We start from the raw sequence: 27500 nt of genomic DNA on the forward strand, positions 1-27500 counted from the left end.
CATTCTGTCACCTGCGAATCAATAGGATCAGGACACGAGCCAACCCCAACCCCACCATCACACACACAAACACAGACACACCCTCCCCATCCACACCCCACCCCACCATCACACACACAAACACAGACACACCCTCCCCATCCACACCCCACCTTCGCACACACACACAGACACACACGCACGTACTCACCCACACATTCCAACACACACACACTCCTCCAAATCCCAGCTTCTCGCTAGCTATCACCTGTTGCTAGCCGGAAGCTGCACTCTTTCTTTCTCTCTCTCACTTTAGTGGTCTGCCTATAGCTTATTTGCTTGCTCTTCTATCCCTCTCTCACTTTCACTCTCTTTCTCTTACAGACACACTTGAACAAGCTCAAAAACACACTTGTGTGGTACAGAAATAAACAAACACACACACTAAGGCACACAATGTTTGTTATGGTAAATAATGAGTTCCCTGGAGGCTTGTGGTTACTGCTGTACATTGTCACGCACACACAAGCACACACACGCACACACACACAAACACACACACACACACACATGCACACACAAACCCACACACACACACATGCACGCACAAACACACACATGCACAGCACCACCACCAGCAGACAATGATTTGTGTGTGGTTTGAAAGGCAGTGTTGTCCTGTGTCACAGCATCACAGACCTGTGTTCGGTAGAGATGTTGGTATGTATAAGATCATCACAGTGTGCTCTGCTATCATCCTCGCTCCCTTTATCGAACAGAACATCATCCATCTGGTGTACTGCTCATGAAGATCATCATCATAGTCATTATAGTGAGTCCTTCAGTACATCTAAACCCTCACCCATATCTGGACATGGACCAAAACCATATTGTGTTATTCTAAAGAACATGCCCATACTATCCAGACCTATTCTATAATAGACATATTTGGGTAAAAACATAATTTACATAACATAGTTTGTCTTAATTTTACAAATATTAATATCTGAATCTTAGACTTCATAGACTTCATCCATACCCCAAGATAGACATCCTCCATATCCCAGTACAGACTTCATCTATACCCCAGGATAGACATCATCCATACCCCAGGATGTACAGAGGCAGTATAGCGATGTTCAAGGCGGTCTTCACAGATCTTTTATTAAGCTACATGTCTGTAAATTACATATTGATTTTCCCGGTGATGAAAAATGAATTAATTACATCCCCTCTCTATCGAGGAGAGGGTAAGTAATGTGCTCGGGCCACCAACGGGCCTGTGTTTAATAATGAAATCCCTTTGAAGCTCCACAGTGATTACCTTAATAGGCCAAGTGTTCACGCAGTGTTTAGAGCTATAAGTCATTTCATGCTCATATCAATTGCCATGTAAATTCTGTTAGAGCTCCAAAGCCTCCTCCAGTCTATTCATCATACGGCTGTAGAGAGTAGGAGAGGGGGACAGGAGGAGAGAAATGAAGTAGAGGAGGAGGAGAGAGGACAGAAGAGAGAGGAGAGAGGAGAGGAGAAAGCGGAGAGAGGAGAGGAGAGAAAGGAAGTAGAGGAGAGAGGAGAGAGGAGGAGGATAGAGGAGGAGGAGGAGAGAAAGTAAGTAGAGGAGAGAGGAGGAGGAGAGAGGAGAGAGGAGGAGGAGGAGAGGAGAGAAAGGAAGTAGAGGAGAGAGGAGGAGGAGAGAGGAGACAGGAGGAGGAGGAAAGGAGAGAAAGGAAGTAGAGGAGAGAGGAGGAGAGAGGAGAGAGGAGGAGGAGAGGAGAGAAAGGAAGTAGAGGAGAGAGGAGGAGGAGGAGAGGAGAGAAATGAAGTAGAGGAGAGAGGAGAGAGGAGAGAGGAGAAAGGAAAGAAATTAAGTAGAGGAGGAGGAGGAGAGAGGAGAGGACAGGAGAGAAAAGGAAGTAGAGGAGAGAAGACAGAGGAGGAGGAGGAGAAGAGGAGAGAAAGGAAGTAGAGGAGAGAAAGGAAGTAGAGGAGAGAGGAGAGAGGAGAAGGAGAGAAGAGAGAGGAGGAGGAGAGAAAGGAAGTAGAGGAGAGAGGAGGAGGAGAGGAGAGAAAGGGAGGAGAGGAGGAGGAGAGAAAGGGAGGAGAGGAGGAGGAGAGGAGATAAAGGGAGGAGGAAGAGGAGAAGAGAGAAAGGGAGGAGAGGTTGAGTTTCATCATTTTAAAGTAAATAACGTCTCATCATTGTCTGGATTTGATGCAGAATGAGTTAATAGGCCCATATATCAAAACAAGCCAGGGGTTTTTCTGCTGAGGGAAGAAAACAAACGACGACTTTTGAATCCATTATTTAGAGAATTATGTTTTACAATGAGTTTGACCTACAACAACAACAACAATAACAGAGCAATTTGTGAACAACAAGAGCAGATCGTCTCAAGAGTCTCTGGACCGGGCCTCATCTCAGATGCCAACTGACACCATTAATATTACAGATGACAACATATTCTGAGACTCACACATTACTGCAGTAAAACCCATCAGCCTTTTCCTCTTCTATCCCTTCCTCCCTCCTTTCCCTTCTCTCTTCTCTCTTTTCATTCTACCGTACTTCTATATTCTCTCTGGTTCTCCTTCTCTATTCTCTGCTCTCTCCACTATTCCCTCCTCACCCTTCTTCCTCTCCTCTCATTCTCCTCCTCTCCTCTCTCTTCTCACCCTGCCTTCTGACCATTCTTCCTTCCACCTGAAGAACAACAAGGATTAAAAGATAAAAAACATATTAGGTTTGTTGTGAAAGTCCATGAGAGGAACCGTTCCTCTGTGATTACATATTAATGGCGCTCTAGGAGGTAGAGAGACTCAAAGGCAGACCATTTGTAACGAGACGGAAAACACTGAAATATGGATGCAGTTTAACAGGTCACAATGGCAGAGGGTAGGGAGGCTGGAGAATGCAGGGACACAAAGCACAGCGGGGACAGAGAGAAAGAAGAGGGGATGACAGAGAGAGGTGTGTGTGTCTGAGAGAGAAAGAGAGGGAGAGAGGGTAAGGCAGAGAACAAAAGGGGGGGGTGTGTGTTAAAGGGTAGGAAAAAGAAAGAGAGAGAGAGCTGTGTGTTGGGGAGAGCCAGAGACAGGTGTGTGTGTATGGGGGGGGGGGAATGAGAGAGAGAGAGTGAAACATTGAGAGAGGCAGGAGGCTTTCTCTCACTGACAAGTGGAATTAGGGAGCAGCTCAAATCAGTTTATTCCTGAAGAGCCTCTCTCTTCCTTCTTTGGTGTCACTTTATGCTGCTTCCTCAGTCGGAGCTAGCTCGGGCTAACTCGACTAGTGGAGGAGGCTAACTCAGCTAGTGGAGGAGGCTAACTGTGACCCCTACTGTTTGAGCTAGAGAAGCTAACCATGTGCCGAAAACTGCATTAAACATCCACTCTAACCTATGTGGCAGATTTAGACAGTAAGATAGAAGGTCGAACTAGTTGACGTTAAAATGAGTGGCCTCTAAAAGCATAACACCAAGATAGCTTCAGAGATGACGCAATCAGGTAATCAAAGTGATCGTTATCAGAGGTCACAATACGAACATTACATATTTGAGTAATGGCTCTTTCGGGGACTTGCTCCGAACATGTCAGCAAACTGAGCTTAGTACTGTATAGACTCGTGCAAAACTATAAGCAACTTGTCACTTCCTGCCAGCAAACAAGTGGCCTGATAATTATTTTGTTTTGTTTATTGATATTCTGTCAACATCGGTTATAGTCCTTAATGAAAAAAAACATATCTAGGAAACACTGATTTTCTTCCAGCCCCTCAGTGCCTTTATAATAAACAACCTTGAAACAGGTTTTGGAGCAGATACAGAGTGAAGGGAAAAAATCAGCAGTGACACCAGAATAAACACGTTTCGAGAGAAAGCTGGCTTCCACATCAAAAGACACAAAAAGATGAAGGCTTGCTTCCACTTTACAAGACTGTCACCACAGCTCACTTGATTAATTAACTAGCTCATTAGGATGGGTAGCAGAGAGAGAGTGACACACATATGCACACACACACACACACACACACACACACACACACTCACACACACACACACACTCACACACACACACACACACACACACTCTGACTCTCTCACACACAAACACACATACACACACTTTCACTCTCAAACACACACGGAGGGACTATATTAATTTTAAATAAATAAATCTCAGAGAGTGAAAAAGAGGTAGAGAGAGAGCAAAAAACAGATGGAGAGAAAGAAGCAGACACAGTAATCGATACAACCCAGACTAACTCATAAAGCTCCACGCTGAGAGGAAGCTGTCAATTAGGGTGTTAACAAGTTTGACTCAATGCCCCACCCTCTCTAAGAACACCCAGGAGATGATTGGAATTATGTCTGAGTTTCCCTTCGCCATGGCAACAGTGAGTCCCCCCCTCCCCCCCTCTTTGTTGGGTCACAGAGGCTGTGGAGCAGTACCCGGCAGCCATGGTAACGACACAGGTTGGTCGTGGCTGGCTACACCCATGTTGTCTTCCTATTAGCTATTCTATTACTCAGCTGATTGGCTCCCAAACGCTGTATCTAAACAGGGAAATATGAACTTTACATAATCCGGGCAGGACACTTAATTTAATAGCAATCATTTTCTGCGTCACAGTGGGTGGTTTTTAAAAGGCTTTGACTGACAAGTGTGGGGGTCTTGTTGACGAAGCGGAGGTCGTTGTTATGGTGATGCATTCATTCGTTTGTAAACGTGCCAGAGTGGGGAGGGTGGAATAAGGATGTGAATATCTCCTGTCAAATTCCATCGCTCAGATAGAGAGACAGAGAACAAGATAAGAGAGACAGAGAGAGAGAGAACAACAAAGAGGAAGAGGAAGAGAGAGAAACAGAGATTGTGTGAGACCACAAGAGAGGCAGAGAAACAGAGTGTGAGAGACCACAAGAGAGGCAGAGAAACAGAGAGTGAGAGACCTGTAGTGAGGTCCACAAGACCACACGGAGCCAACATCTTGCCACACCTGAAGAGTAATTCAATCACATCAGAATCAGCCCTTGTGACACCCTCAGTATGCTGATTACCCACCAAACGCCGATGCAAAGGAACCATAGAATGGGGGGGGACCTCCCCAATCTACCAAATCAGCCCTCCTGCTAGCTTGCAAGCTTCAAAGGGCCTGATTTAGACAACAAAGTATGTACTATAATTACCTTGTACCTTTATTTGTTATTTGTATACGTCTTTGGCAGTCAATTGTAACCATAACCTAAATGAGTTTATTGAAACTAGTTTGATTTAAAAAGATTGGAAAGCCGACAACTTTTCCCTCATCTAGACCCCTAGTCACAAAGCTTCAATTGCTACGGCCATTGTAAGCCACTTCAAGTGCCTCTTTTTGTTTCAATAATTTCCTCTCAACCTTTTTCCTATGTCATGTCATAGCTTAATCACTCATAGCCATGCCAATGTCTGGGGAGGGGGGGTGACATGCTGTTACGCTGCTGTGGTCTTTCTTCTCTTGTCTTCATGTCAACAGTTTCATCGACGACGGTCTATGAAAGTTGACATCCGGGGGGATGTAGTGAGGTCCACAAGACCACACGGAGCCAACATCTTGCCACACCTGAAGAGTGATTCAATCACATCAGAATCAGCCCTTGTGACACCCTCAGTATGCTGATTACCCACCAAACGCCGATGCAAAGGAACCATAGAATGGGGGGGGACCTCCCCAATCTACCAAATCAGCCCTCCTGCTAGCTTGCAAGCTTCAAAGGGCCTGATTTAGACAACACGTCTCCAGCGACCATTTGCTATCCGTTTCGGCGGCGATTTGAACAAAGAACATACCTTGATCAGAACTTTTGAGGAAAGTTCTTGAGACTTTACCACAAGAGTACAAGGTGGAGAATTATGAGAGGGATATTTGTGTTATGTTTGTTACTTTGTTTTAATGTTGTGTTCACTGAAATCTTGATTCTAGTAACAACTCCTTCTTCCTGAAAGATAACCACGTCATTCTTGGTATCTACACGAAGCTATCATAATAAAACAATCATTCAACTATATTTTGTAACTGTACCAAGATGTCCAGAACAATATTTGAACCATCGAATGATCAGCCAGAGATCAGATCACACCTTTGGTAGGTGTGAAGGAAGGAGGGGGGAGTTGAGAACCCAGCTTCCCCCAATCCACATCTGACCCCAGACGGGTCCTCCCTCGAACTGTATAAAGCCCTAAGATGACCATCAATCTCTGACTCCAGCGAAACCGACCATGGCATGAACGCCATCAGGATTGGCGTTCCAAGGACGTCGCCAAGCTTCTCCTGAGATTCAACTTTATAGTGATCGCGACACTATCTGGACGTTTCAACAGAAGAACCAAAAACGCAATTCCAAATGCGACTTCACTGAGATCCCGCAGACTCAGTCACATGACCCAGCGCAGCCGCGCTGTGACTTCAGATTCTTCAAATGGACCTTTGGCGCAAACCGCCCTCAACATCATTGATCAACCCCTGATCAAACGTAACTATGGCTAACGCTCTTTCCTCCTCGACATGGCATTGGCGTGAGCTCTGTTTATGATTTGTAAGGATGTAATCACTGACTGTACAATTTCTGCCTTTCTTTAAGTTAGACCATTTCATTCTGTTCATTGAAACCAATCTCTCATATCAAACCCATAATCCAACTTTTCATAAGATCTGTTTACCTTACTTGAATAAATTCATTGTAAAGATATTTTGACGTGCGTGTTCACTGATGTTACGATTGGCTCTACTCTTAGAACGAATTCATTCCTAAAGATGAGACTGATTATTACATATTAAACATAGGATTCCCTAATGTCCTAAACCAATATTAGGGTGGTGTCCCAGACTTTATGATAAATTAAGTATTTCTATCTTTAAACGAGCAAACCCCGCTACATATTGGTGCCCCGTGTGAGGCTAAGATAGATTGAAATGAGCAATCGTAACTTTTGTGAAACGAACTGTTAAAATAGAGCGAGCTCTAACTGTATGTAGCACCATGTATTTAATACTACTGTGCCTAGGCTACAGTGGCTGTGTGCGTATTCAATTGTTTTTCGTGAAATAGCTGCTAGTGTGTGTGTGGGACCAGCTAGCTCAAAGGAAGCAGCTAGGTTTGACCGGAGGTACGCGCGTGCTCAGAAACACCGCTGCCCCGACATTTACGTTGTAATCTGCCTCGGCCAGCTCTTCACGGAAAGTAGCATTAGAGCCTTTATTATAGCCTCTATTTTAATAGTGTAGCTATTTGGTTAAGTGAATTAACCAACCAACTAATACGTTGGTGCACATGTCTAGTACAAGGAAACAGACAGTAGTGATTAGTCCTGAAGGACTTTTGTTTAGAAGCAACTAAACAATGCAGTTTCTACACGTAACCTATTATGCCGCCACGATATAGCTTGTCGAAAAAAGCATTGACTATTCCCGCAGCTGTGTTTTAAAATAACAGTGGTTGCCAAACTAAAGTTACATTATTAGATGCAGTTCATCAATGTGGTTTAGTTACGTTGACTTCAAGAAGCTACTTAGTAACTATAATTGTGTAAAGTATGTACTATAATTACCTTGTACCTTTATTTGTTATTTGTATACGTCTTTGGCAGTCAATTGTAACCATAACCTAAATGAGTTTATTGAAACTAGTTTGATTTAAAAAGATTGGAAAGCCGACAACTTTTCCCTCATCTAGACCCCTAGTCACAAAGCTTCAATTGCTACGGCCATTGTAAGCCACTTCAAGTGCCTCTTTTTGTTTCAATAATTTCCTCTCAACCTTTTTCCTATGTCATGTCATAGCTTAATCACTCATAGCCATGCCAATGTCTGGGGAGGGGGGGTGACATGCTGTTACGCTGCTGTGGTCTTTCTTCTCTTGTCTTCATGTCAACAGTTTCATCGACGACGGTCTATGAAAGTTGACATCCGGGGGGATGTAGTGAGGTCCACAAGACCACACGGAGCCAACATCTTGCCACACCTGAAGAGTGATTCAATCACATCAGAATCAGCCCTTGTGACACCCTCAGTATGCTGATTACCCACCAAACGCCGATGCAAAGGAACCATAGAATGGGGGGGGACCTCCCCAATCTACCAAATCAGCCCTCCTGCTAGCTTGCAAGCTTCAAAGGGCCTGATTTAGACAACACGTCTCCAGCGACCATTTGCTATCCGTTTCGGCGGCGATTTGAACAAAGAACATACCTTGATCAGAACTTTTGAGGAAAGTTCTTGAGACTTTACCACAAGAGTACAAGGTGGAGAATTATGAGAGGGATATTTGTGTTATGTTTGTTACTTTGTTTTAATGTTGTGTTCACTGAAATCTTGATTCTAGTAACAACTCCTTCTTCCTGAAAGATAACCACGTCATTCTTGGTATCTACACGAAGCTATCATAATAAAACAATCATTCAACTATATTTTGTAACTGTACCAAGATGTCCAGAACAATATTTGAACCATCGAATGATCAGCCAGAGATCAGATCACACCTTTGGTAGGTGTGAAGGAAGGAGGGGGGAGTTGAGAACCCAGCTTCCCCCAATCCACATCTGACCCCAGACGGGTCCTCCCTCGAACTGTATAAAGCCCTAAGATGACCATCAATCTCTGACTCCAGCGAAACCGACCATGGCATGAACGCCATCAGGATTGGCGTTCCAAGGACGTCGCCAAGCTTCTCCTGAGATTCAACTTTATAGTGATCGCGACACTATCTGGACGTTTCAACAGAAGAACCAAAAACGCAATTCCAAATGCGACTTCACTGAGATCCCGCAGACTCAGTCACATGACCCAGCGCAGCCGCGCTGTGACTTCAGATTCTTCAAATGGACCTTTGGCGCAAACCGCCCTCAACATCATTGATCAACCCCTGATCAAACGTAACTATGGCTAACGCTCTTTCCTCCTCGACATGGCATTGGCGTGAGCTCTGTTTATGATTTGTAAGGATGTAATCACTGACTGTACAATTTCTGCCTTTCTTTAAGTTAGACCATTTCATTCTGTTCATTGAAACCAATCTCTCATATCAAACCCATAATCCAACTTTTCATAAGATCTGTTTACCTTACTTGAATAAATTCATTGTAAAGATATTTTGACGTGCGTGTTCACTGATGTTACGATTGGCTCTACTCTTAGAACGAATTCATTCCTAAAGATGAGACTGATTATTACATATTAAACATAGGATTCCCTAATGTCCTAAACCAATATTAGGGTGGTGCCCCAGACTTTATGATAAATTAAGTATTTCTATCTTTAAACGAGCAAACCCCGCTACAGACCACAAGAGAGGCAGAGAAACAGAGAATGAGAGACCACAAGAGAGGCAGAGAAACAGAGAGTGTGTGAGACCACGAGAGAGGCAGAGAAACAGAGAGTGAGAGACCACAAGAGAGGCAGAGAAACAGAGTGTGAGAGACCACAAGAGAGGCAGAGAAACAGAGTGTGAGAGACCACAAGAGAGGCAGAGAAACAGAGAGTGAGAGACCACAAGAGAGACAGAGAAACAGAGAGTGAGAGACCACAAGAGAGACAGAGAAACAGAGAGTGAGAGACCACAAGAGAGGCAGAGAAACAGAGTGTGTGAAAGACCACGAGAGAGGCAGAGAAACAGAGAGTGAGAGACCACGAGAGAGGCAGAGAAACAGAGAGTGTGAAAGACCACGAGAGAGGCAGAGAAACAGAGAGTGTGAAAGACCACGAGAGAGGCAGAGTTTCTTTTCCTCTCTCGCATTGTAAATGGCCAATTTTGGGGCCGGCCGTTGCCCCATGGTGGCTGTGCTAGTGAGGAGGGATGCAGGCAGGAAGAGAGACCAGGAGCCCCGGGCCCTGGAGCAGGCATGCCAGCAGAACAATGCCAGAGAAATAACAGGGATTAACTGTTGAATAAAACCATCAGCAATGCTTCACAAGTTCTGCCATGCCCCCTTCATCACGCAATGCACAAAGCCCCCAATCACCGTTCCTTGGTGAAGAGCCAGAGAAGGGGGGGGGGGGGGGGGGCAGGGAGAGATGTGTGTGTGTGTGCGTGCAATGTCACTGCCAATGTCTGAAGAATATTACAGTTTTTTTTATTCGCTTTGGTACTATTTTCACAAGTAAGATGTACATTTTCAAAACTCTTAGTACAAAAATCCTAACTGATCACACTTGTAACGCAGCTAGTCATTCTTTCAAAACCTGATGGAATGCTTTCAGTCAGTTGCACATGTTTTCCAGTCCACATAATCATTGTTTCAAACACAAGATCATTGTAATATGTAATGGGAACATTTGGTTTAATCACCGAAACACAAGAGTACTAAACTTCTTTCAGTTTAGTACTTTTAACAATCAGTTCATCCAACAGCAAACAATGCAAGATACATGTTTCAAATCGGCCTTAGAAGTGCTGAAATTAATATGTTCCAGTACTGTAAAAGACAGATTACACAGTTTCACATTAGGCAATACACTTACATTACTCACATTTACATAATAAATAATAATTTCCAAAATATCCATCCTATGTGTAATCAAGTGAAGGATCAATGAAGACATCGTCTACAATCATTTGGGCAAATTACGTAGTTTTTACTATTTTTCAGAAATAATTGTAACATAGGTATACTTTCTATTACGGTATGTAACTAAATGAGAACAAAACATAACATTTAGAGGCCCCATGCCCACCTCTCTGACCTCTCTGTTGGTGCCCATGCCCACCCCTCTGACCTCTCTGTTGGTGCCCATGCCCACCTCTCTGACTTGTCTGTTGGTGCCCATGCCCACCCCTCTGACCTCTCTGTTGACCTCTCTCATTCCCACCTCTCTGACGGATCCCTTGTCCACGAGCTCTTCCTATTCCTTGCTGTCTATCCTGCTATGTTGAAAGAAATTGCCAGTGTTTACGCCCCCACTTTTACGTATATCTAATGACCAATTGTGGTTACCCCAATCTGAAATCAAGTAGCAATAACGAGTATTCATCATGTGTGGTTAATTTATATGTTCGTACAAAAACACATTTTATTTCTGTAGTTCTCAAAATCAATATACTGTTTATTGCTGAAATGAAAATATATAGGTTTACCAAACGGTTCAGTGATTAACCATTAAGATCAGTTGGATTAAAAAACTGTAAGCCTTTTCTTGTCAGGCAAATAGAAAAGAGGCGAAAAGGCCACCTTGCTTAAGTGTGTGGATGTGTGTGTGTGTGTGTCTGTGTAACTGTGTATGTGTTTGTAAATGTGTGTGCGTGTGTGTATGTGTGTGCGTGTAAATGTGTGTGTCTGTGTAAGTGTGTGTGGCAGCTCTTCCCTCCAGCAGCATGAAGTTGATGGTTGTCAAGAGGGATCATCGATGTGGAGAGTAAATGAGACATGAAGAACAAACAAACGATAGCGAGGTGCCTGAGTGTGTGTGTGCATGGGTGTGTGAGCGTGGAATGGCGTCCGTCGAGCGACGGGTATAATTTGTCAGTCAGCCAATCGTGAGCGTTAACATGACTGTGTGTGTGTCTGTGTGCCATTGTGTGTTTACATCAGTGTGTGTGACAGTGTGTGCCGTCAGTGACAGGGAGCCGCTTGCTAGGCCTATCTTCTGCTTCCCTAACCTTCAAACGACATCAAGAGTCACAGAGGGGATGAGGCGTGGTGGACCACGGTGATTTACACCACGCTGACGAGTGTGTGTGTCTGGAGGGGGGGGGGCACTTCTGTGTGTGTGTATGTGTGCCTGAGCCTTCATCTCTGTGCATGCGTATACACCTGTGTGTTTATGTGTCTGCCTGTGTCTCTGTGCATGGGTGTGTAACTGTGTGTGTGCCTGTGTGTACCTGCCGTATATGTATGTGTCCACGTGTGTGGAGGTGTTCAAAGTGTACTCTTACCCAGGCCCTAGAACAGTTCGCTTGGCTGAGACATCAACTAAGTGATCCCTCCATGTATAAAGTCTTCCAGCAGAAATAAAGAACTCACAGTGACACTTGTCAGAGGCTGTCCAGCCAGGCCCAGCCCTGACAGCAGAAGACCACTCTCGGCTTTGAAACGAGACGTCTTGTTTCTCTAAAGGGTGACTTTTTCTTCAGTTCATCTTAGGGTTATTTTAGGATGAGCGTGGGCCACGGAGGACTGGAGACCAGCCCAGGGGGAAAGGTGAATCCGAGAGACTCCTTCCTGTCTGTCTGACAGAAAGTGGATGACCTCTGTGTACGAGGATATTGGAAGGAACCACATCTGCTTTGTGCTGCCTTCTTGACATTCTACTCTTTCCTTTTTCTCTATTTCTTTCTTTCTCTTTCTGCGCCTCTCTTTTATTCTCTGTTTCTCCCTCTCTACCTGACTCAGGGGGCTGTGTTTAGCCAAAGTGAATGATTGTTTCTAGATTATTCATTACTCCAGCCTGCATGTCCCGTGGGGTGCGTGAGGTGAACACTGAGAGGAGGGGAGACCAGAGTGGTGCTGGGGATAATGGAGCTCACCCTGACACACACACACACAACCATAAGCACACACACACACACACAACCATAACCACACACACATACACACACACAGGCACACACACAAACATATGCTCAAAAACACACACACACACACAACCATAGACACATACACACAGGCACATATACACATGCACACACACACACAACCATCATAACACACACACAAACACACACAGTCAGGAACATTAGCTGTGATAATGACCCATTCTGTTCTGTCCTAACAGTCACCCGAGGACTGCAGTCCACCAACACAACGGAAGGAAACACACAAACGTTTACACATCCCACACACCGAGAACCGACTATAGTACACACACACACACACACAAGTTCACACATACGACACTGACTATAGGACACACACACACGCACACACATGCATACGCACACATACAAGTTTACCCATACAACGCACCAAGAACTGACACTAGGACACACACACACACACACAAATAGGGGGAAATTGGTAAGGAGGAGAAGACAGATTTAGGGAGGGATATAATGTGGTTTTGGGCAAAAATCTTGTTGCCATTGAATAGCTGTCACTTTGCAGGTCAGAACAGATTCCCAGGAGGAGTCTTCAAGCTGCACAGAGCCACGAGCCTCATCAGAAAGCAAGCCTGCGTTACAGCTATACCGGCCCAGCTAGTGTACTAACAGGTCAATCCAGGGGGTGTGGGATTGTGTTTTTCAGATGTTTGGTTAAAGAAACATTGTATTTATAATTAAATATTTAGAAATATGGAATACAATGGATGCTGAAGAAGGTATCAATTCTTTTTTTTTTTGGGGGGGGGGGGGGGGGGGATTATATACTGCAATAGCCACAAGCACCTCACCTCAGAGAACAGGCCTAGAACCTCCTTACTGTATCGCAAAGAACATTACCTTACTGTACCTCAGACAAGCCTTGAACTATCTTACTGTACCTGAACTAGCCTATTCCTTACAGGAAACGGCTGTTTCTACCAACCGTGCACAATGTTAATAGAGGAAGTACAGTAAAGTGGTTGGAAGTGATGGAGCTTAATCTGGAGCCGCCTGTGACATTGTTCTCTATGTATAAATATGATTTCTACATTTCTAAGCTTATTGATCTGGAACATTTATATAATGCCACTTACCAGAGCAACCTTTCTGATCAATTTGCAAGTTAACTGAGAATAGCTTTCCATCAATCTCTTTGTAACTGTACTTTCAATATGCACTACTTTGCTTGGAGTACAAGTCCCTGTCCCCTGTCCCTGTCCCTGAACCCCATAGCCAGAGAGACAGAGGAGGGGAGGACACGAGGGGGGACATGAATCTAAGAAACCATGACAGTAATGGCGCATCAATCAGCTGGATATACGTAAATGACCCTACAAGACCATTAGCCTGGTGTTCCCAGCCTTGTTTACGTCCTTTGTGGGGCAGCTAGCTGTACGGTACCTGAGGCTAGCAGAGGCCGAGAGAGAGGCTAGGTCAGATAAGTCTAGGTAGGGTTAGCTAGGGCTAGATAGGGTGTCTGTTGTTACCTTCAAGCTCTGAAAGCAGATAGTAAGGGTTAGCAAGAGGCTAGCAAGGGTTAGCAAAAGGGGCTAGTTTGTTTGTGACTCCTTACCAGAGAGGTGAAGATGTAGGTGTAGTAGACAGACAGCATCCCCAGCTCTGATGCCTGCACAGAGACAGAGAGAAGGACAGACAGAGAGAGAAAGAGAGCATAGTTAAGGAACGGTAGAGGAGTGACCCCCCAAGTAGAGAAAGTAAGAGTGGGGACAAAAAAGGAGAGGTGGAGAAAGTCAGTGATGTTCCTCCTCGATTACATGCCAGAAGATCAAATCCTACTCTTGATTCAAAGCGACACATCCTTTTCTAATGATCTCTCTCCACTGGGAGATTAATAAGATATGTCTGTATGCAGCACCACACTGTACCAATTCATTAAACTCAAAGTCACAGTAGGAGACAGTTTGTGAAGGACACGGCAGGAACTTTTGCCCGTTTTATGTAAATATTAGGAGGCTTTCACAGAGCTATCGACCTGATGCTTATGTGGTTTATTTGCATAAGGTAAGTGCTCCACGTCAGGTTCTCAGAGAAGGCTGTTTGCCTGTGTGTCTGTGTGTGTGTGTGTGTGTGAGAGAGAGAGAGAGACAGAGAATGTTTGTGTGTGTGAAAGAGAGAGAGAGCGAGAGACAGATAGAGAGAGAATGTGTGTTTGTGTGTGTGAAAGAGAGAGAGAGAGAGAGCGAGAGACAGATAGAGAGAGAATGTGTTTGTGTGTGTGAAAGAGTGAGAGAGAGAGCAAGAGAGAGAATGTGTGTGTGGGGGGTGTGTGGGGGGGTGGACATAAAATGTCAGTGGCAGTTGGTGTTCCCAGGTGTTGAGTTTGGGTGCCAGATGACAGAAGCCTAAGTCGCTGACCAGCTCTGGTCTCCAAAGTATCATAGTCACAACGCATATATTTAATTCCAACAATCAAAGCTGCTGAAAAATCATGCCTCCATAGAGTGTGTGTGTAATTGTGTGAGTATATATTTGCTCCATTCACGGTAAAAGGATGGTTATTTTTCAGTAGCAACCTGTTAAAACAGCTTTTTTGTTCAATTTTCACCCTTAAAATAGGATGGGAATTATCTGTGGACGCTTTGTATGTAAAACCAATTGCGTTTGTGAACTGTCAAAATGACAGTGTACACCTACGCACTTAACTAACCAACTCTCCTGGGTTCTAGCAGATTCACCTCACAATAAAGGACAGGAAAAGATACACTTCCAAACTTCTGCCTTACATGGTCATAATAGAACAACTTTGTTTTGGGCATTAAAGCCTCGAGACAATCGGCTAGCTAGACAGTGTACATGACCTGGGATCACAGGTTACAGGGACAACGTGTATTTCAATATTAAATCTCTGTTGTTGTTGACAGAGAGCAGGGGGGTATTCCAGAAAGCAGGTTATGCAACATAACCGGGTAAGTTAACCCACCAGCTGATTCACAATGTTGCAGCAACTTACTGGCAATGTTGCTAAAACGCTGGGTGTCAGCTGGGGAGTTAACTTACCCGGGTATGTCACATAACCTGCTTTCTGGAATACCCCCCTGAACCCTTTGTTTTTGTTGTTTACTATGTCGGCGTTCTGTCTGGGTCACATGGAAGATACTACTTGACAAGCTCGGCAGCAGTCTTCCTACTTCCTACTTGGTGGTTTGGCCAATCACAGGTGGGCATGACTCCCACATAGAGTGCTGAACACACAAACACAATGTGTACACACACATACACACACACACACCATGGTCTGATTGGCACACTGAATATGTAATGAAAACAAAACACAGAGAGATGGAGAGAGAGAGACGGAGACAGAGAGATGGAGAAAGAGAGAGAAGGAGAGAGTGAGACAGACAGAGAGAGACAGAGATAGAGAGAGAGAGAGAGAGAGAGAGAGAGAGAGAGAGAGAGAGAGAGTGGGTATGTGTCTTCCAGAAGCAGAGGTAATTGGCCTAACTCTGGGGGGTGGACGCTCGGGGCAGCTGACCGTGTAATCAAACCTCCTGACTGGCAAACACACTGGCACACACCCTCCACGACGAAAATGTTAAAGCTATGACAAGGAAAGAAAAAGGGAGAGGGAGAGAGAGAGAGAGAGAGAGAGAGAGAGAGAGAGAGAGAGAGAGAGAGAGAGAGAGAGAGAGAGAGAGAGAGGGAGAGAAAGAGAGAGAGAGAGAGAGAGAGGAGAGAGAGAGAGAGAGAGAGAGAGAGAGAGAGAGAGAGAGAGAGAGAGAGAGAGAGAGAGAGAGAGAGAGAGAGAGAGAGAGAGAGAGAGAGAGAGAGAGAGAGGAGAGGGAGAGGGAGAGGGAGAGGGAGAGAGAGAGAGAGAAGGAGTGAGATAAAAAGGGGAAGGAAGAGAGAAAGAGAAAGATTGGGAGGGGAGTGGAAAAAAGTAGTGTAAGTGAGATAAAAAGAGGGAGGGAGGGAGAGAGAAAGAAGGAGAGAGAAAGACAGAGAGAGAAAGAGATATACTACTGCAAGCTCCCGCTGGTCTCTCACTGGAGTTCCCATGGCAACGGGATGCCCAATGTTAGTCCAAGAGAGATTGTGATCAATGAGAAAAAAAGAATAAAAGAAAGAAAAGGAGGGAGGCAAAATATAGACAGATATAGACATAGTCAGGTGGCTGAGCGGTTAGGGAAGCGGGCTAGTAATCAGAAGGTTGCCAGTTCGATTCCCGGCCGTGCCAAATGATGTTGTGTCCTTGGGCAAGGCACTTCACCCTACTTGCCTCGGGGAGAATGTCCCTGTATTTACTGTAAGTCGCTCTGAATAAGAGCGTCTGCTAAATGACTAAATGTAAATGTAAATATATACAAAGAAAGAAAGAAAAAGAAAACAATTCAAACTACCTCTATAAAAATATCACTTATGACAAATCACGTATTACAGGTGTGTAAAAAGAATCCAGAGATGAAGACCCAGCAAGATCCCCTGTGTTTCCCTCACTCCTATCCTAAAGAACCTCATCCTGTGTGATACAACAACAAACAAACATGTTCACAAACAGACAGCTAAATTATCCATTACAGTCATTAAGCCAAGCTAGGCGGCCCCCACCCCTCCATCCAACACTGTCTACAAAGAGTCATTAATCCAGTCTAATGAATAGCTTTCTTTTCGGGATCGAACCGCCAACTTTACATTTACATTTAGTCATTTAGCAGACGCTCTTATCCAGAGCGACTTACAGTAAGTACAGGGACATTCCCCCGAGGCAAGTAGGGTGAAGTGCCTTGCCCAAGGACACAACGTCAGTTTGCATGACCGGGAATCGAACTAGCAACCTTCGGATTACTAGCCCGATTCCCTCACCGCTCAGCCACCTGACTCCCAACTTTGCGATTAACAGACAACCCTCTCTACCCCCTGAGCCACAGCCGCACACAAAGCTAATCTAGACAATGGTCTCTAATACAGATTATTGAGCAGGAGCAGACCAGGATCTGTAATCTAGACGTTAGTCTCTAAAACAGATTATTGAGCAGGAGCAGACCAGGATCTCTAATCTAGACGTTGGTCTCTAACCCAGATTATTGAGCAGGAGTAGACCAGGATCTCTAATCGAGACGTTGGTCTCTAACACAGATTATTGAGCAGGAGCAGACGCAGGAGCAGACTGGGCACCGCTCACACTCACCCTCTCCAGGATGATGTGGGACATGGTGGCGTTGGCATCCACAATAATGGTGGCCGTCTTGTCATCCCGAATCTCCTTCAGGAGGGGGGTGGGGTCATTGCTGTCGTCTAGCATGCGCACCGACAGTGTTTCCTTGGAGATGAGGAACTGGTGCAGCAGGCCTTCCATGTTCAATAAGCCTACAGTGAGACAGGTGGAGAGCAGTGAGACAGGTACAGAGCAGTGAGACAGGGACAGAGCAGTGATACATGTACAGAGCAGTGAGACAGGTGCAGAGCAGTGAGACAGGTGCAGGACAGTGAGACAAGTACAGGACAGTGAGACAGGTTCAGCTGTCATATCAACTTCTCTGTTCTGTAGTTGTTCAGCATGTCTTTGATGAACTTCAACCAACCCCCCCCCCTCCCCCTCTTCCCCCTCCCCCTCTTCCCCCTCTCCCCCCTCTCCCCCTCCCCCTCTTCCCCCTCTCCCCCCTCTCCCTCTTCCCCCTCTCCCTCTCCTCTTCAATCTCCAGACCTCCTTGCATGACATTGCATGCAATTTCACATTGGGTTCGCTACATTAGACCGTACACTGCTCTGAGCACAGCTGGAATTTCTACCTACCGCTGGTCCCTTGACACACACACACACCAACACACACAATGTCTCTCTGTCAAAAATACACACACACACAGACTGCAGAAGTTACAGGGGATTCAACCCTCTTGTGTTCTGACGTAGATCTGTGTGTGTGTGAGTGTGTTCATATGTGTGTGTGTGTAGATGTGTGTGTGCTGATGTTTTGCATCTGGTCATGCTCTTCCATCTCCCTTAATCAACGGGCCAGAACCCATGCCGAATACTGAGTTGCCTGTCTGAACTGAGCACAGCAGGGCTCCATTTAAATGTGCGTGTGCCAAGTCCTTTGTAGTCCCCATGGCTGCCTAAACGTATGCTGCAACAGTCTGTGTGTGTGTATTCTATGTGTGTGTGTGAAGTCCTGAGAAGTGCCTGTGTCTGCCAACCTCTGTGCCTTTGTACAAGCAGCCGTGCAGGTGTGTGTGTCTCATTGGCATGGCCCACACACACCTGCAGTCTCTCTCTCTCTCTGTATCTCTTTCTCTCTCTCTCAGACAGACAGGCTAAAGCATCTCCTGTCACTCAGGGCAGACAGCCAGTCATTTCTCTTTCACACCCCGTCACCTCACAGGCAGCTCTCACAAAGCCCCTCCGCACTCATATGCAGACACGCACGCACGCGCACGCACACACATTGTCTGCTCCTCCTTGCTCCTCATCCTCCTCATCATCACTTTCACGATCATCGTCACCGTCACTATCACTTTTTTCATTCTCCTCCTCCTCCTCCTCATCATCTTCATCCCCTTACCCCAGCTGTGTTTCCAGGAACAGGAGGCAGTAAACCAGTCCTCTTCCTTTGCCATTTTTTATTACAGATTGTATGGCATGTGTGGCATATGTATGGCTGATCAAACATTCAAGCATAGTTGTCAGCAGGTGCATTGCAGACCCTGGGACAAGCTACGTGCCTGGTCTAAAAGCACAAATCTAAAGTATGGTAATGTTGAATATATTTTTCAATACAGTTTTGATGTCAAGTAACTGTTTCTGTAGAGACCAAGCGTCCTTCACAGTAAGATACTGTACAAGGTGAATGCATTCCTCTAGATCCTTCTGAGGAGGTCTGGATGGAGGAGAAGTTTATGAACGTACATCCCTCTCAGGATCTGTGTCCTATCTCCTCCTGCACACTTAACCTCAGCCACAACCTCAGCCACAGCCTTAACCCCAGCCTCAACCCCAGCCCCAGCCCCAGCCTCAGCCCCCAGCCACCGATGGTCAGTTGAGGAGTCTGCCAAGTTCCATTAGGCTGCTAGAGAGATGGTGATTAATGATGTTCTGGTAAGGGCTGGCTGGAGGGGGGCTGGATGAGCCCAGTCCAGGTGCAGGAAAACAGTTGCTGGAGCTGAGGCTAGGGCTGGGTCTGGGTCTGAGGCTGGGGCTGAGGCTGGGACAGAGGGTGAGGATCGGAGGGGTTTTGAATAGAGGGGGGCTGAGACCTGCTACTGAGGCTCATCCATCATATCTCATATTTTTTTCTCCTCCCCTCCCCTACTTCACCCCATCATCCCTATCCTCCCCCTCTTCCTCCCCTTTTCCTCCCCATCCTCCAACTCTCCCTCCTCCCCCTCCTCCTCCTCCCTCCTCCTCCTCCCTCTCCTCCTCCCTCTCCTCCCCCTCCTCCTCCTTCCTCCTCCCTCTCCTCCCCCCTCCTCCTCAGCAGTAGTCATCAGATGATGAAGAGGTCACCCTTGTTCCCTGCAGCCTGCTATTTCCTGCTCTCCACCCACACATGATTCCAGCACAGTTAGCTTCTCCCCCTCCTATCCTCCTTTTCTCAATCCCTCTTCCCTCTATCCCACCCTCATCCTTCCATCTTCCATTCTTCTTTATTTCATTCATCCTTCCTTCCTTTGCGTCTCTCTTCCAACTACAATATGTTTTTAAGCTAAGAAAGCAAGTCCCTGTTTTGTAGCTTTACAGGTCTTTTACAGTCTTCATTGCATTTATTTGACTGTTTTCTGTGCGTGTTGCAAATTTAAAGTGACAGGTATCCTGCTTCACAGCAAGTCTCAGCCCTTATCGATCTGTTTCAGTACACACTTAAAACAGCACCACACACAGCACCACACACGCACACAAACAAGTTCCGCCCACCACGCACACACTCGTAAACAAATACACAAAGACCCACACACACGTACACAAGCACACACACACACATACACACGTACACACACACACAGTCAAACACACACATTGTGACAAGGGGGCCTTGTCAGCCGTGGGCCTGGCAGCCCGTTGGCCTTGTTACCGAAGCAAAGCCTCAACGAGGCACACCTGTTGCTCATCTACCCCACTCCTGGTGAGTACAAAAGGGGACAAAAAGGGGTGGTTGACGTGTTTTTATGCTACACAGACTCGCCGTAAGGAGAGAAGAGACCAAATGAATCAGCCAGGAGGGCCAGATGCAAAGACCCTTGAAGAAGAGACACGCCGACATAACTCTGTTTTCCTTACTGTTTTTGTTTTGTACCAAAAGGTGCTATTAAAACCCTTCGGCCTACCTTCTCTCTTGGTGTCTGTCTCCGTGCTTCACAACATACACTTGTAAACAAGAACACACACTCTCTAAAACACACACACACAAGCTCGCAAACACACACACACGCGAACACACACACAGACAGAAGATCATGTCATCACATGAAATGTGTCATGTGATGACACATTTCCTCCAGGTCTAAAGAGGTTTAATGGAGATGTTCTGGCCTAGGATCCAGAGATGCTGCCCCCCCGCCCCCCCCCCCTATATCTCAGCTGCTGCAGAGGCAGGACAGGTGTCTGGGGACTGCCTGGCAGGATGGCCTAGAAACCAGACATCCAGCAGGGAGAGAACACACTTCCAAACCTGCAGCTCCTCATCTGCATCTAGCCCTCAGTCTGACTCACCACCTGTCTATAACATCCTCTATAGTAGACACCTATCAGTTTGTACATCAAAGATTGTGTGTGCGTGTCTGAGTTAGCATTTGCAGATGTGTGTTTGCATCTATGTTTCTATTCTTGTGTGTGTGTGTGAGTGCACATGTGTAAAGGCACAAGTGTGTGTGTGTGTGCACTCACAGTCAGCCTGTGCGCAGATGAGGCAGGCAGTGGTGGTGTTGAAGAAGGTGAGCAGGCCAGCCACGGCCAGGCTGATGTCTGTGTTGGTGGGCCTCAGGTCCAGGGTGGTGAACCTGGGGAACTGGACCTTCAGGATGTCCTCTGGAGCCACCTTCACATACGGCACCTGGCCAGGGACACACATAGCAGAGAGTCAGGTGAGTTGGATGACTAAAACGTGTTGTCAGCAATGTGCCACTGACCACCCCCCCACACCGCTTCGCTCAAATCCCCCTCCACCACACACACACACACACTGCCCACTGGCACCCCCCTCTCCCTGCCCACTCGCACCCCCCTGTCCCTGCCCATTCGCACCCCCCTCTCCCTGCCCACTCGCAGCCCCCCCTCTCCTGCCCACACAAACACAAGCTGCAGGAGTCGTTTGAGGACTCGCGTGTGTACAGACTTTCACGAGAGAGGAGAGAGGGAGGAGAGATAAAAGAGAGCAAGGAGGGTAGAAGAGAGAAGAAGAGGAGAGAAGAAGAGGAGGCGTTTAGAGAAACAACTGTTCATTATATTCTCATCAGCCTAATTAGAAGCCTCCTCTATCTGAGAGTCTTGTTAATAATTCAAGCTCTTCCTCAGACAGCAGCTGAGTTAACACTATACCCCCGAAAGGACCCGATAAATGAAAACTGCTTCTCTATTGATTCTGGAGGAAACAGACGTAAACATTACTCGTGTGGCTGTTCTGTTTGTGTGTGTGTGCCTGTGTGTGTGTCTGTAAGGGGCGTGTTCCTGTGCGTATGTGAGTGTGTCTGAGTGTGTGTGTGTGTGTGTGTGCGAGGAGACTTGCAGTCAGCCAGGTATTGCTGTGTCAGCGGCAGTAAGTAAACAATCACTCAGAGGTGAACACAGTGATTCCCCAGTTCAGCCTGCTGAGAGCAGAGGAGGCCTCTCAGTGGAAGCTCTCCCATCGGCAGGTTCCAGGGACTCGAGTTCATCTCTGCCTGCTTGGGGACCCGCGTGCCAGCAGCAGGCTCTAATGAGACACAACGTCTCGCCTCCACAGGTCCTACCAGCACTCCAACACCAGCACTCCAGGAAGGAGGAGAGCAGCAGTCATCTCGGCCTCTCTATCCCCTTCTGATGGGGGGGATGAGGCAGGGGCGTGCCGGGACTGTGGACTGGAAGAGGGGGTGCGGCGGGTGGGTGATAGAGATAGAGAGAGAGTGAGAGATGAAGAGAGTGGAGAGTGAGAGATGTAGAACCATGATGGGAGAGTCAGAGAGAGGAAGAGATCGAGCATGAAAGATAGAAAAAGCACAAGAGAGGGACCGAAAGTGAGAGCGAGGAGAGGAAGGGAAAGGCAGAGAGAGAAAGAGAGAGAGAGAGAGAGAGAGAGGACAGAGAAATAGGCATGAGACAGAAAGAGAAGAGAGTATGGAGAGAGGAGAGCTAAAGAATGACATGAGGGGCTCGTGGCTGTTCTGGGGAGGGTGGGGGGTATGGTGGGGGTGGTTGTTGGGGGTATGGTGGTGGTGGTTGCGGGGGGTATGGTGGTGGTGGTTGCGGGGGGTATGGTGGTGGTGGTGGTGGTTGTGGGGGGTATGGTGGGGGTGGTTGTGGGGGGTATGGTGGGGGTGGTTGTGGGGGGTATGGTGGTGGTGGTTGTGGGGGGTATGGTGGGGGTGGTTGTGGGGGGTATGGTGGTGGTGGTTGCGGGGGGTATGGTGGAGGAGGGAGGAGACGTGGGGGGGTGACAGGACTTGAAGGGGCTCCTGGAGGGCCTGGTGGGACCAGGGGAAGAGCCTCTTCATCACGGCAGATTGCCTGTCGGTACGACTTCACACCGCCATACATCGCCCCGCCATCCTGCTCTCAGGCCCTCCAGGAGCCCCAATTGGTTCTCCATGGCTGGACGTGGCGCTGAGGCAGGGTCCCCTGGCCCCTGGATGGATGGAGGAGCCACCACAAGTGACAGCTGGGCTTGAGATGACACTCTGTCCTGTTTTCTCCTCTCTTCTTCTCCTCCCCTCTGTCTGTCTCTTCCAGATCACCTCTCCTACCCTCTCTCTCTCCCAGCTCTCCTCTCCTCCCCTCTCTCTCTCTCTCTCTCCCAGCTCTCCTCTCCCAGCTCTCCTCTCCTCCCCTCTCTCTCTCTCTCTCTCTCTTCCAGCTCTCCTCCCCTCCCCTCTCTCTCTCTCTCTCTCAGCTCTCCTCCCCTCTCTCTCCCTCTCCCAGCTCTCCTCTCCCCCGGGCGAGCTGGGAGACCTGCGTGTAGTGTAATAACCGGGACACGCTGGGGAAACGGAGCTCGGCTGCCGTCTCTCTTTCTTTTCTTCTTTTCTCAGACAGGCACGTACTTGCCTTACTGTTACACACAACCACACACGCACACACACACACACACACACACGTACACACACGTACACACACCCACACACATACACACACACACACAGAATCAACTGAACCAGTCTCCCTCATCAACAGTCAGGATAGAGCCGGCAGTCATTTAAAAGGTAAAATGTCAGAGTTCCACACATGAAAGACTCATTTAAGGTTTGACTGGAGATCACAGAGAGAGCAGGACGTGTTGAAGTTAATGAAACGTCTTAGCTCCACAGAGTGGGTGGTCTGCCTGGGCAACAATACAGCTGTGTCTGACTGCAGAGTTAAGCAGGCCACTAATGACCCTGCCTCCAGAAATAGACACTAACATTGTGACGGCCACTCAGAGTCACCGTCTCACAGACAGAGATGCTAATGTCGAAGGTTTTGAGAGATAAAGAGAGAGAGGGGTGTAGAGAGAGAGAGGGAGAGTGAGAGAGGGACACAGAACGATAGACGGAGAGACAGACAGACAAACAGACACAGATAGATAGATAGTGTTATTTTGTGTGTGTGTGTGTGTGTATGTGTGTGTGTGTGTGTGGCCTCCTGGCTTCCTGTAGCGTGACAGAGAGCCTGTCAGGTATGCAGACAGAGGCTTGACAGGTGTTTAATGAGGAAACTCCACCCAGACCACAGGCTGTGTGGAGCACACATAAACACATCCACGCACACTAACGTACACACACACACATGCAAACACACACACACATTTACATTTACATTTAATCACACATGCACATACACGTGCACAGACAAACACACATACGCACACACACACACTTCATGAGGTTTTATGTATGAATATCCTACATATAATAGTAAGTGCATGTAGTATTTAAGTATAACTGGTCCTGTGATTCCCAATCCCAATGAGGAAATCCTGAGGAGTGAAGCACCTGCTCTATAAGTGTGCCTGTGTACCCAGCTCATTTCCTTGTGGCAGGATGCCAGGAGGACAAGAGCTGTTTCCTCCCCCCATTTCCTGTCTAATAGGTTTTCCCTGGAGCTCCTTTCACACCCTGACACTGATGTTAGCCATAAAACACTTCAACATCGCATCCAACACCTCTCTTTACGCTCTCTGTTAGTGGATTTGGAGTCTCACCCCCCACAACCCTTTACGTAATTCTGTCTACCCCCCTTCCCCCTCCCCTCTCTCACCCCTCTCTCTATCTTTCCCCAGACTCTGTCTCTCAAACTATCTAACTCTCTGTCCCCCCCCTCCATCAGTGCAGGGATGAGAGTTCATTTCCTCCGTCCATCCTGCCAGAGCCCCCTGATGTGCACTGGTCCTGAGTTACCTGCAGCCCCCCCCCCCCCCCCCACACACACACACATACACACACAGAAACACACATGATGGCATGTGTGTGTCTGTGTGTGTATAGGAAGATGGCAGACCCTGACACCATATGGTCATTGACTATAAAAAGCAGTTACATCTGGTCTCCCCAGCCTGGGCGAGCCGGCACGGCTACACTCATGTTTAATGAAACAGCATCCAGCCTTTATGGAGGCCAGCGTGTCAGCAGTGACGGATGCTGTCCTTTGTTGGAGGGAAGTAAAACATTAGGTGTGTCACACACGTTGGCCAGCCCCCTCACATCAACACACCTCGACCCGCTGGTAATTAACACACAGCGGAACAGACTGCAGGGGCCCGGAGCTGACCAAACACGCAGGGGGAGGGACGCCAGGTGGACTGCAGCCAATCACGTTGTGGCAGACTATAGCTTATGGCCAATGGCCTTTGCCAGAGGACAGAGCGGTGAGGTTGGAAAGGGGAGACAGCCAATCGGATGGTGGCACATAGAGGTGGGTCCTCGTCCAACCACAGGAGAGAGGCATGTAGGGTCAGCCAGCTATGGCCAATCACAGGGCAGAGGACTGGGGTTGAAGGGAAGGTTGGCTGGTGACTGTGACAGACCAGATGTCCTAAGAATGCAGCCCATCAGTCAGACTGGCAGAGAGGAAAAGAGGAGAGGAGAGAAGAGGTACAAAAAGAGAAGGAATGAAGAGAAGACACCGAGAGGAGAGGATGGAAGGTGGGGAACGGGGAGGAAAGGAAGAGAGGAGAGGAGGGGAGAGGACATAGAGGACCACTGCCTAAACTGACAAGCACCAACTGACAACACCTAGTTGAGATGACAGCTACTACAGAGCACCAAGTTGGAACTCTGAATATCTGGGTTTCAACATCCATTTGCACATGTTATTCTCTGCTCTTCATGCATGACTATGTTTAGCCTGCACCTCTCGGTCACCAACTGTCTCTGGAGGAGGGGATCCCTCACTGAATTACTCCTCTCAAGGTTTCTTACATTTCTCAATGAGTTTTCCTGGGAGTGTTTCCTTGTCTTCCTCGAGGGTTTAGGTTGCCTGAAGGGCAGTTATGTGGTTGGATGTGAGGCCCTCTGTGACATTGCTTGTAAAAAGGGCTATCCAAACACATGTTGATTTGATTTGATAGAGACGAGGCAGAGAGGAGAAGAGAGGCAAGCAGGAGAGTGGGATGGAGAAGAGAGTAGATCCCTCAGTGCCGCTTAGAAGACGAGGACACGCTCTGCCCTTCACATCTCTGTCCGTGTGTCCAAATGGCCGTGTTTCCAGAGGGAGAGACAGTTGGAGTCCCAGCCACCAGCCTGTGTTGGCCCAGAGGATGTCCTGATAGGCCGGGCCGCTGAGTTAGATGGAGAGAGACATAGATACATGGACTATGGCGATGGCTCTATCGACTGCAATCTACCGGATTGTACCTCCATGTACATCCTGGGGATTCAGCTTGTCTGTGCTGGTTCAGCTTTTCTCTCTATCTCCCTCTCCTTTTCTTTCTTTTTCTCTCTTTTGTCCTCTTCTCTCTCTCTTTGTTTCTCTCTTTCTCTCCCTCTTCTCTTTCTCTCTCTGTCCCTCTCTCTGCATCCACCCCACGTATTTGACCACAGCTGAGTCCACAGCTCGCTTTGACAAACACAAACCAGGTCCAGTCTCTCATTAGACCACAAAACACCACCTTCAATCTCCCTTTCCGGCTGCTTGTTAATCAAACCCTTCGTTTGATCTGAAGCGGAGAGCGATGGCGATTACACAAACCCTGACAAGCATGTAAACAATCCAGTGTTTAGCAGCTACGAGACTGAGGACGTGTGAAACAAGCGTGTGTTTTGTGGAACAAGGATGACTGTTAAAAGGATGATTAAGAGACAGCGCTTCCATTCAGCTGTGCACCTGATTGGAGCAGGGCTGGGGGAGAGTTGTTCGAATCGTATCACCTCATCGCCCCAAACAAAGAGAGGCCACTCTGACATGGAGCAGCGCATGACAAAGAAACAATGGAACGTGGAAGACAGTCAATTTGCATATGTATAATGACGGCAGACAGATAAACACAATTTACAGAATTGTATTCATCACTCCAGTCCAATCATGCAGACAAAAACACACAGAAGCACATACGCACACCCATACAGAGTAAGGGAGCTTGTATGATGATGACATACCAATTGCTTGCAAAGGTGAGGGCCACAAGGGGTTCTGTGTGTGTGTGTGTGTGTGTGGGGGGGGAGTGGGAGTTGGGACAGCTGTGGAGCACTAATCACCATAAGGCAGAGAGCAAAGTGTGTGCACGTGTGCGTGTGTGTACGCACCTGTGTTTTGTTTGCAAGTGCGAAAGCAGAGGCACCATGAATGGAGAGAGACAGCAATATCTGACTAATTCTACTCATCCTTCCTTCCTCAAGTTAATTTCTGATCCTCCCT

The 27500-nt window shown here is 47.2% G+C and overlaps 1 protein-coding gene across 1 annotated transcript in view; it reads right to left on the bottom strand.

Annotated features, from left to right (window-relative positions):
* Nucleotides 1-2227: 2227 nt before the first annotated feature.
* The window catches only part of LOC134029172 (glutamate receptor ionotropic, kainate 4-like), a 98459-nt gene continuing 73186 nt past the window's right edge, over nucleotides 2228-27500 (bottom strand). Inside the window, exons 5-8 of the mRNA XM_062473192.1 lie at nucleotides 21366-21531; nucleotides 17677-17855; nucleotides 14101-14154; nucleotides 2228-2683 (exon numbers count right to left, since the gene is read on the bottom strand). Of these exons, the coding sequence (XP_062329176.1) occupies nucleotides 2606-2683; nucleotides 14101-14154; nucleotides 17677-17855; nucleotides 21366-21531 (477 nt within the window). The 3' untranslated portion in view covers nucleotides 2228-2605. The remainder of the gene's footprint in view (nucleotides 2684-14100; nucleotides 14155-17676; nucleotides 17856-21365; nucleotides 21532-27500) is intronic.

This window comes from Osmerus eperlanus, chromosome 11 (assembly GCF_963692335.1).
Source record: "Osmerus eperlanus chromosome 11, fOsmEpe2.1, whole genome shotgun sequence".
NCBI classification, from domain to species: Eukaryota; Metazoa; Chordata; class Actinopteri; order Osmeriformes; family Osmeridae; genus Osmerus; species Osmerus eperlanus.